Here is an 11,111-nt window from a genome sequence, read left to right on the forward strand (position 1 = left end):
TGGTTGTTACTAATATTACACCCTTTCACTGCCAAAAGGCAAGGTACGTCCTGCAGGCAAGCTGCAGTCCAAGGCTGCCACAATGCTGCCCCTTGCTGGACTCGCCAGATCCAAGCAAGACCCCATCGGTCGTTGTAATACTGTTGCTTTATTAGTTGCTCTTGGGCTGGCTGAGGTTTGCAAGAGGCGGCTGGATGTCACCATCAGAGTTGAGACCGCTACAGACCATGTGACACCATGTGTGCTACCTGTGTGCAAACAGCTAGCGGTCAGTAGGTAGAGCATATAGGTAGCATACATTGTAGTAGTTGCACACATGTAAACTACTACTGGTAGTAGCGTGCATTTAACGGTGATTATATTGGTCGTAGTTGTGACTAGGAGTGACCACAAGAGTGGGCGGAAATCGAGATCTACTAAGTAGGTGGGAGGTAATTTAGTATTTTGGGTTGTAGATGGGTTGCACGTGCGGGAATGACGTGCAGAATACTACTCCCAGAATACTATATTATACCACCTTTATTAAAACCAAAATATTCAGCGGGAATACTTAATCAGGGATGTTTGAGTTGTCCCCTGTAGGGATTGACGTACGTTGTAGAGCAGGTGTGCGGCAATGTGCGGCTGGTCATACGCAGATTCTATCCTGCCCGGCAGGTGCAAACGTGCAGGACTAAACCTCGCAGTTCCCTCGGTAGCCCCCGTGCTTCCAATGCCAGAAGACTCCACCTTGAAATTGGCCAAGCCAGATATAGCATAGTTGAGAATGCCCCGCCATGCGTAGAACAACAAATGCTCCTGGCAGGAGTGCCTCTGGCGCGCAGTGGAAGCACAAGCTAAATTCTCTGATAAAGATTGCAGACGCTGTCCTTGGCATCTGCTGTGGCATTTTCAGGCCTGGTGTAACTGACATGCATGCAATGGTTGCCGTGATTGTATCCTGGGACAAGAGGCGCCTTGCGGTATAATTTACAAGCAAGCATTGCTCTGCAATGTTCTTCTCTGAATGAATATTAATTGCTGGCAGAATCAATGTGGCGGCTGCCTTCTGAACGATATCACTGGCATTGCAGGCCTAAACATATCAGCTGAGCATAACTGTCTGCATTTAGCAAAGCCGCTTGTGCGGCACAGGAATGACTTCATTGAAAGAAGATTTCCAGTTGAACTTGAAAATTCCCGCCTCGTCCAAAGTGCTCATGAGCAACACATGAGCGATGCTGCATGGCACATTGCATCACAGCTTTGCTCCTCCACTTTCCAGTCAAACTATCATGTCTGCATTACCACCCCGATAGAGCAGACTTGCTGTGGTGAACAACACAGTATGTGACCACCTCACGAGGAGTTGACTTTAATGGTCGTGGGCAGGACATCGAGTCGTACTTGATTGAAAGGAAGCTTCTGAAGTGCCCTTTGAACAGGGTCAATCCTGCCATAGAAGAGAAAACCATTACAGGCAGGGAACCGCTGTAAGCTCGCAACAAGGAGGTCACCATTCTTGGACATTTATTCTGCCAGAGGTGTCCGTCTTTGCCTTCATGCCTTCTGAGTTGGTAGTGAGCGTTTATTTACGTGATGGAGGGCGCCCGATCGCGGCTGCAGCGCCTCAGAGGCTGAGGTGCATGCGCATAGCTAGCTCGCAGAAAGTGATGCGCGCACAAGAGGCTGCTTATTTGCCAAAGCAGATGCCGACACAGAAGCCGCCGCGGTCGCCATTGTTCCACCTGCAGAAAAATAATCGTAATTATGATTATTACACGCTTTTCCTGCCAGAGGCAAGGTGCATATGCAGACCAGCTGGCTGCCATATATCCTACCCCTTGATCCACTGACCAGATCCAACCAAGACCCAATCAAATGTGGGCACGGTGCTCATTACACATACCGCCCCCGCCAGCCGGGGCAGAAATGGAAGACGGTGAACGAGCTGTTTCCTTTCCGAGAGGATACTTTGCATTCTTCTCGTGCCAACGGAGGTCTAAGGGGCTTATAAAAGGGCGCGGCATGGTTATTGGAAATAAAGCAACATTTTGCAAGTTACAGGCAGAAGCTGGGATTTGCTGGGTGTTTGGCAAGCACAAGTCTGCTACAGAGAAAGGAAGCTCAAAGGTGATCTGCAGCACACTCACCAGCGGTTGCCGTCCCAGTAGCGCCCATCACAGCCCCAGCGGTCTGCAGTCCACAATACTAGTTTGTCAGTCCTTTGGACCTTGAGCATTCTCATCGAAAACGTTGCTGACCAGCTAGAACACCATCTGGTAGTGGGAGATTACAGAATCGTGACAGCTTCCAGGGGCACAAAAGCCAATTAGAAGGCGCCACTATGCGGCAATGTCATGGCCAGCAGGGCTCAGGGCCGTTGTGTGAAAAGGGCTGCTACAGGTGCTGTGCGCAGATGTGACTAGCTTACTCACAGTTGTTGCACCAGTAGTCGCCGCGGCATCCGTTGTTTCTCCAGCCGTTCCAGCCTGCATATACGTTGTGTTCTCCCTCACGACTGATCATCCTTCCTATCTTTCTTCTTCCCAGCTGAACGTCACGAAGGGTTTACGCGACATCTTGCATATTGGGTTCCATCCATACCAGAACTTAAACCAAGATGCATCCCTGATACAATGTATTAATTCTTAATATGTAGTTCTTCACAGATCATGCCTGGCGAGTTCTTTAGGCAGCTGCTTTTGCTGCGTCGGACGGGATGGGCATGGCAGACACCCTGACAAGGCAGTCCTTACAGAGAGAGAAAAAGGCGAAGACCCATGAACTCTTGTTTTGATTTTGTACAAGTATCCTCACCATTGTAGCAGCTGTCATAGTCGAGTAGGGTCCGAGCTTCGCTGGTCACTGCCAGAAATACGAGCATGACGAGCGCCAGCAGGGCGATCTTCATGACGCTGAGCATCATTGCTGCTAGTGTGATGGGTCAGCACTTTACGTCTCCACAAGCGCCAATGGAGTCACCAAGGATTGGCCAATGCTCTTCTTTACTCACAAAGATCCTACATTCCGGAAGGGGAAGCTTCTCTAGAAGTTGCAGGACACCGTCGAACCGACTCCAATTTGTAAGATGAGGGTTTGAGAAGTTGCACTGCCAAGAGGTAAACAGCCTGTGTATGCTGCTGTGTGCGATCTCAGCACTGCATGTCCAGGCAGACAACGTGGAGATTTGGTAGATGCCACTTGCTAGCGCTTCGAATAGCATCCCCGGCAGGTCTAGAAGCTCTTCAAATTTAAAGTTCCGCGGATTGAGTCATGAACATCAAAATTCACAAAAGCCCGTGCAATGCGCAAAAGGGTGATGTCACCGACGGGATCCAGGATCCTGGGTATCTGCTTGTTGGATGCATGCATATGGACGCATCATGCTAGCCGCATATGGCGTGCCAGCGCTGGCTAGCCTAAAGATCTGCAATCCATTCATGCACAGCTGCTGCCGGCGCACTGACTCAGAAAATGACCTCGGAGGAAATCCTGCAGGTCAACAAAGCATCAGCCGTCCTCGTCTCAAGGGAGTCATGTTCCCCTGCGATTGGCAGGCAGCTGAAGGCATTATGCAAGATCTCACCATGCATTAACTGACTTGTAGCCTGCTAGGAGTCCTACCCTAGTTCAACCCTAAACATGGAGTTTTACAGCAGCACGCCTAGTGCTAGATCACCAGCGAAAAGTCAACCATGCACTGCCATCACCATGATGACCATTGTACTTTGATGTTTGCCATTCTTCTGCAGCTGCCATGAATTTATCAGATTCTACTCAAGATTCTGCTGGCACAATTGTTTGCAGACTCATACTCAGCTCATACTGCAGTGATAAGTTCTCAAAAGTTTGGCAGAGTATCTGCAACAGGCTCCGAGTGAGTCACAGAATGAGTCAGGTCTGACTGTCATCCGCAAGTTGCTGTCAGGACATGCTACAGCGTGGAGTCGCACGTCAGCCTAAGTGATCCATGTTGGACAGCGTCCTAGGGACAAGCATCACCAAGTGCAACTGCTCACTCTTTCTTGGCTGCCAGTGTTCTAAAACATGGGCACAAAAGCTCTATTACAATATTCAAGTGGTTCTGGCACGCATGCAATGCTCATTCGCCCTCTGTTCCAATCATCACTGCACCGACACGCAATCACAGTGCCTGGTCAATGTTGCTCTGCATATCAGTAGTCAGCATTCCGTCACAACCGGAAGCAGCTGTGCTGTCCAAAAGCGCGTCAGCCGGTCATTGCTGATCGCCTCTCAGAATCAACTGGGATAAGTCAGCGATGAGCTCATCCGGGGCAGCCAGGACCCGCGCAGAAGCCGCCACGCTCACCCACACCCCACCTGCGCAGAACTACCTCCTCAGCACTCCCTCTTTTGTAAGGAGTATGGCAGTGGCTATTTCAGTGTACGGCAGTCGCTAGCACTAGTGCTGATGAGATCAGCCTGAGAGCTCATCAAGCAGGAGGACTAGCGCGAATAGAGGGTCAAACATGTACAAGTTGAACTGTCTTCTCCGTGCAGCTAGTCAAGGCAGAAGTGTTTTCTCACCAGCGCCTGCCATCCCAGTAGCGGCCAGAGCACTCGTAGACGTCTGCAGGCACAGAAAACGGGGTCGGAAATCCAGGAGACGACCGTGTGATTGCAGCTGTTGGAATGCCCAGCAAAGCGATGTGGTCTTAAAAGATCAATTCAGTGCAGCACTCAAACAAAGCCTGCTCAGGACGTTCGGCAAGCTAGTGCGCTTGAGAAATCGCAACATTTCCCAAGCAGCTGAGGGACTTACAGCCGTTGCACGTGTACGCCCCGCGGCATCCACCAGCCTTCCAAACGGCCCAACCTGTCAGCATATTCAGGGAAGCTCAGCTGATGTCCCGTCAGCTTGGAATCTTGCTGTTCTCATGTTAGAGTCCGTAGACAAGCAGCAATAGAGTTTGAATGCTGTTGCTAGCCTTCCCGGGCAACAACCGAACGCCACACACAAGCTAGCTTGCCTTTGGGTGGGAAGCTAATCTTCATTTCTTCAACGCATGATACTGGCCTATTTCGCTTTGCAAAGTGCAATCTGCTGCGTCAGCCAGGCCAGGCCGCATTTAGAGCATGAAGTCAATTTTTTTGCCTTAGTGTTGTAACGCGAAGCCTATTCTGTAGACCGTAAAGTTTTGCGTAGGATTCTCACCGTTGTAACAATCGTCGTAGGCGTCAAGCAGAACTCGGGCTGCGTTCGCCATGGCGAACATCGCAACCAAGACGAGCGCCAGAGCGGCAATCTTCGTGTACTTGCCCATACCTGATGAAAATCTGATCAAAGTGTGACAGAAAAGAATTTTTTGTCCTCAAAGTGCGTGTTTCAGCTCTTATAATGACGACCTGTCAGAGAAAGATCATATCATCCCAGATTATGCAGCATGTGGTAATGACGTATCTGCCAAAGGAGGCTTCAGCTCTGAACAGTCATTCGTCTTCCATGGTCACTCATGTGCATGGCACACATGGAATGACCAGTACAAGGCCCTCATACTGGTCTGCTTCATCTGTTTATCTAGTCATTAGTTTCATTCCATATCCCAAGTACTCATGGCCAAAGTCATCTAATTTGCTACCAGTGGTCAGTGAATGAGGACCAACGATACAGCATTGCTCCGAGCGAGTCGCACATGTCACACCTGAAACTCCTTCCACTTTCTTGCAGAAATCCTGTTCAGTACTTGAGGGACCTCATGAAGGCATCCAGCGTCTCAACGGAGGCGCCTCCCGCAAAGACACCGCCGAGTGCAGTGGCCTTGCTTCCTGCCTGCTGCTGCGCGCAGGTGCTTGCCGCCAAGGCAGCTCCCCCGCCGCTTATCCTGGCCTGTAAGCCCCTGAAGTCTGTTGGAGCTGCATCCTTGGCTGCATCCTGTGCAGCTGCTGCTGCTGGTTTGTCTGCTGCTGTCACCTGTTTTGTAGGTCCAGCCTTGGCTGTTGGCGCTGAGGAGGGCTCCTCAAAGGCGTCCTGATTAAGCACTGCATCCATGCTCTCCTCCGTGCGCCAGATGCCGCGCTCCTGGAAGCTGCGCGCGTCTTCCCTCCCCTGCCGCACGGCCGCCGCGGCGGCGGCCGCGCCGGTATCTCGAAACGTGCTGGCGGCGGCCGCGGGTAAGTCATCATGGCGACTAATCCCACTCAATCCGTTTGAAAGCCAGCCGTCCGCCGCGAGCCGCAGCGGGATCGGCGACAGCGCGCCCGCTGCGCCGCTTCCCGGCAGCTGCCCTGAAGCTTCTCCTGGCGACGCGCCGCGCGAGAAGCCATCCACCGTCGGCATCGCGTCCAGAAACGATAGATTGCTGAATGCGGGCGGAGGAATCGCTGCATCGGATTTTGCACTCCCTCTGAAGGAGAACGCTGTCTCTCGAAGGATATCCACAGGAAAGCCGTCCAGTGTGCTGATTGGATTGCCAAAGAAGCAGACGCTGCGCTCTCGGCTTGCCGGCTGCGTTGTGGCCGTAGCACTGTTTTGGTTTCCTTGCTGCGCGCTTTGCCCCTTCTCGCCCGGCGGCGGTGTGTTTGTAGAGACGTTCCCTCCCGCTGATGTCTGCGCGTCCGGCCCCTGTGGCTGCAAGCGTGCCCCAAAGGATGACAAGCCGCCGGTTGCATGCCGCAGAATATCGCCAGGAAAGCCGGCCAGCGTGCTGATTGGATTGCTAAAGAAGCCATTGGTGCCCTCTCGGCTGGCTAGCTGCGGTGCGGGCGTGGCCACGTCTGCACTGCCCCTTCCGTTCCGCTGTGCCTCCGCTGCCTGCTGCACTGGTGGCGACTCTGAAGGAGCTTCTCCTCCCGACAGCGCCGGCTGCGCGGCAGGCTGCGGCGGCTGCGCGGTCTTTGCGGCGAGGATGTGCGCCGGGAAGCCGTCCAGGGTGCTCATCGGGTCTGCCAGGAAGGCGCTCAGCTTGGGAGTGGCCCTTGCCTCAGCGCTCAATCTCCTCTGACCTCTTCTCTGCAACTCTCCTCCTGCTGATCCGCCCTCAGCTGGCGAGCTCCCCGGCGGCGGAGCAAACAACTCGTCGCGCATTGTCGCAGCCGCCGCCGCATCAGGCCCTGCACTGACCGCCCCGGATGCTTCCCTCTGATGCTCCATCCGCTGTGCCTGTGAGGGGCCCGCATGCGGCTGCGCCTGCGGCAGCTGCTCTGGGGCGGTAGAATGCAGTGCCGTGGCTGCAGTGAACGCCGTCGGCTCCAGACTCAGCCGACGGCGAGCCTTCTGGGCGCTTGCCTGTACAGGCGGCTGTGGCGGCAGCTCCCGCGCAGCTGCCGGCGCGGCCTGATCAGGCTCCTGAGTGGAGGGGCATCCTTCCTGCTGGCTTCCTGGTTGCGCGTGATCTGGCTCTGTCAGAGAAGCATCTGCAGGTGGCTGCTCGAGAGGGCCGCCATCATGTGCCTCTGCAAGCTGCATGTCATCTGGCACTGCTACATGCACGTCATCCGCATGGTCGCTGCCTTGCGCATCCTGTCAGCAAAATACCGCAAGCAGCTCAGCTAGGGCCAAATCTGACTTCTGCAACAGGTAAAAAAGGTCGAAGATTCCTGTGCGCATACATCACGTGGAATTCTGATAAACTCTCATTCATGGGCCGCCATCGGATGAGGGCACTTCAAGATCGCTTGCCCTCAGTTGGTCAGTCAGATCATGAAAGGGGTGTCAAAGTTCCATATGAAATATGCCGCAGGAAGTTTCCACATCCAGCAAGCAGCCTGGGAGAGAGCCCATCTTGCGCCCAAATAAGCAAACAGAAAAGGTCACAAAGATTTCCCATTAGGGAGGGCAGACCTGAGAGGGGGCCACGATGGGTTCCAGCAGTGCAGCCATGCCAGGGTCCCCAGTCAGCGACTCCATCCACGTGTTCATCTCCGCCTCATCATACATCGGCAGCCCGGCCGCCGCCTCCTGTGAAGGTACAAACTTTAAGTAAAAACCTGCCCCGATGTCAGCTAAATGCCGATTTGGTGACCTTGGGCAGCGTGAGGGACATGAAAGCTGCACACATTGCTGAAGTGTCTCGAAGCTCCCAGTGGAGTGGATGTGTCTGTAGAAGACTTGATGAGTGCGGCAGAGCCCTTGTGCAGAACATAAGGGGTCATCTCTAATAAAAGAATGCTGCACAGCCATCATGTGCTGCTGCGTCCAGATTTTTGGTGCTCTATAAGCTGAGAGGATATTGGCCCCAGCTGACGGGGGGCAGTACAATACTGAGCACCGTGCCCACAAAATGATTGGGTCTTGCTTGGATCTGGCGAGTCCATCAAGGGGTAGGATGGTGGCAGCCTTTACCTGCAGCTTGTCTGCAGGACGCACCTTGCCTCTTGGCAGGAAAAGCGTGTAATAAAATAATAATATTAATATTAATAAGAGGACTAGGGACACTTCGGCACCTGTGCAGCGAGCTGTTCGAGCTCCTGCTGCTGCTGCGGCCCCAGGCGGCCGTTGATGCAACTCGCCAGACCCTCTGCAAAGCGCCCCTGCACACAGCATTGCCCCTCATTTGAGACCCCTGCCATCACATGCATCTTGCGGTATATTCCCACTCGATGTTAACAAATTGCAGACACATCAGAAGTTTGTGATGTGAAGATGGACAGTGACAGACTGCCCACAAGACCAATGAGCCTTGAGTGGCTCCCAAAAGGTCTCCAGAATAAAATAAACAAGTTTTCTCAAAGCGCAATCTTACAGCACATTCCCGCTCCACTGTTTCCTGCAATATACTTATTGCATCCCTTGGCAGGTTGTTCTGCTGGCGACAAAATCCTTCACGCACATAGCTCCGCTGTCAACCAAGTTCTGTGGCAATTTCACTGTGTCAGGTGCTTTGTTCAAGTCAGTCTGGAGTATGGGATTGGTGGCTGTAGATCAAGGAACCCACCTGCCACTCTCCGGCCAGCAGGCTTTCCAGGGCGCGCTCGTTGATGGGCAGGTTCAGCAGATCCATCATGCTCGCACCATATCCATCACCTGCCGCAGAATACACAGACATTTGCTGTCTCCCCGTGCAAAAAGTGAACTTTAATAAGCCATTTAACCGGATGCCAGTGGGCTCTACGCACAGCATACACTGCATTATCAAGGGTACTTTGCAAAGGGCAAGCAGCCATGCTATTTTCTGATGATGATACAGATGTTGTATTGATAGGCAAGGCTAACAGCTGAAAAAAGCTGGAGGTCATATAGATCCTACCAGCTTGATCCAGCTGCGCCGCAGCTTCCCCGGCAGCTGCCGCCTTCTTGCGCTTCCTGGGCGCGCGCTTGCGCAGCGTCTTGCGCGGGCTGATGCTATTATGCGCATCCCCCGGCTGCGCGTCATTAAAATCCCCGCCAAACCCTGCATCCTCCGATCCCCCGTACATCGCATCCTGTGGGGGCTCAAAGGGTTCTGCGCTGCCGCCTTGCGACTCTTTCGCTGTGCTCTGACGCTGCCTCTTCCTCTGCTGTCCTGCTGGTGCTGGTGTGGCTCCCGGCTGCTGCTGTTGACCACAGCAAACAGTGAGGGTATGAACATGATTTATGGATGTTACTTGTAATATTCTTTTCTACCTTGATTCTGCTGGGTCCCCATAGAAAGTGCTGGGTTTTAATTAGAGAAGGTCCTCGAGACACTGCCCCTCAAAACTGCCCCTACAAATGGTCTCTTCCATGGGAATGCCCTCTTCGACCTCCATACTTGCGGCATGTGCTAATTTTGTGTTCTGACATTTTTTATGGACAGCAGGAAGAGCGCTCATAGCAATACACTCATTTGGATGCTGGAGCGCGAGTTTGATGAGCTCGTACCCGCAGTGTATGATCCTGCAGGGCTGCTGCTTGTGAAACAGCAGCAGCATGGGATTCGATGACATGGAACACATCCCGGAGCGCTGCATTGCTGGCCAGGAGTTGCTCCCTCTGCAGATGGGCCTCCTTCAAGGCCACATACTCCGAGATGATCTCTCCCAAAGGCTTGAGCCCTCGGGGCAGCTGGCCCACACGTTGTAGGAGCTGCTTCGCCTCTCTGCAGGCACAGGCACAAGCTGTGATGAAAGCTGATTAATGGTTGCTGTATGCTCTGAAACTCCAGAGAAGTCCACAGAGAAAAGACACTAAAAGGCTCTTAGAGGCATCCAGGATGGAGTGTGCATCCCCACACCGACGAATAGTGATACACACGACATGGCGAGAGGAGGACTTGTATTTAGAACATTTGTGGTGCCAGCAATCCACTGAGAAGCAAGACTCATCCAGAACTGAAATGCTTTTCCGCAGGAACATCCTTACCGTTTAAAGGACTTGGTAGTCTTGGTGAATTCTGAGTCTGTCAGATACTGCAGGACAAAGGCAGCTGTTTCACGTGCACTGGCATCTTCTCGTGCGTCCATCAGACTGTCCAAGACGGCACAAGCATTATTTCAGGACAGTTATACGTGCAAGATGGTGAACAGTTACGTCCTGCACAAAAATGAGATGTGTCTCCCAAGCACGGCATTTGTTTCACACCACATATATTTCACATAAGGTGTCACGATTTCATTTTTCTTGCTCGAAATCAACTTCCGACGTAACAAAGATTTTGGAGCCCATGCATGTCTATCAATTTCTCGACCCTCGGAACCTCAGTCTTCTTTTGTGATGGTTGCTGGTGGTGAAAAGCAAGGCATGTAATCAGAACGGACTTAAAATTATATATTATAGCTCGACGAAGAGATTCAGAGGGTCCGAGATCATTCTCCTGCCTTTTGAGACAACCCAGATGTGTATATTTTCCCAGAAGGACGCCATACAGTCGTGTCTCACATGCCTAGATACATTTTTTAGAAGTGAAGGCTGCCTAACATTCATACGGTGAACCATCTCGTGCACTTCCATCGTCCACGGGTGGAGGTCCCGAATCCAGTGCTTGAGCATCGGCCCTCTTGGACTGGTCTGTGTTTAACTCAGCAGACCGAAATGGGCGTAATATTGCCAAAGGAGGCCTTCCAAAGGTGACAGAAAGAGCAGTAAGGGCGTGACGATCGCTCAGCAGCAGAAAGGAGTGGCCATGTCTGGGCATCACTTCCTGCCTCCTGTGGCTGACACACTCCTGCTTCAATTCAAGACCATAGCGAAAGGACGCGTGGATCTCGCGAGT

General features: G+C 52.7%; 2 protein-coding genes across 2 annotated transcripts; both read right to left on the minus strand.

Moving 5' to 3' along the window:
* Positions 1 to 33: 33 nt before the first annotated feature.
* On the minus strand, positions 34 to 2,986 carry COCSUDRAFT_67820 (hypothetical protein; the record flags this gene model as incomplete). The annotated part of the gene is made up of 4 exons (XM_005643749.1): positions 2,800 to 2,986; positions 2,418 to 2,471; positions 2,133 to 2,175; positions 34 to 1,727 (listed from the first exon to the last, which is right to left on the minus strand). A coding segment is annotated over exon 4 (285 nt), but the record flags the coding sequence as incomplete, so codon positions are not given.
* Positions 2,987 to 5,680: 2,694 nt separating this feature from the next.
* On the minus strand, positions 5,681 to 10,362 carry COCSUDRAFT_58558 (hypothetical protein; the record flags this gene model as incomplete). The annotated part of the gene is made up of 7 exons (XM_005643750.1): positions 5,681 to 7,462; positions 7,784 to 7,900; positions 8,386 to 8,472; positions 8,877 to 8,965; positions 9,189 to 9,474; positions 9,782 to 9,998; positions 10,262 to 10,362. 7 exons carry the CDS (start codon positions 10,360 to 10,362, stop codon positions 5,681 to 5,683), a joined length of 2,679 nt encoding a protein of 892 aa, XP_005643807.1.
* Positions 10,363 to 11,111: the final 749 nt, after the last annotated feature.

Source organism: Coccomyxa subellipsoidea (genome assembly GCF_000258705.1).
Source record: "Coccomyxa subellipsoidea C-169, whole genome shotgun sequence".
NCBI lineage: Eukaryota > Viridiplantae > Chlorophyta > Trebouxiophyceae > Coccomyxaceae > Coccomyxa > Coccomyxa subellipsoidea.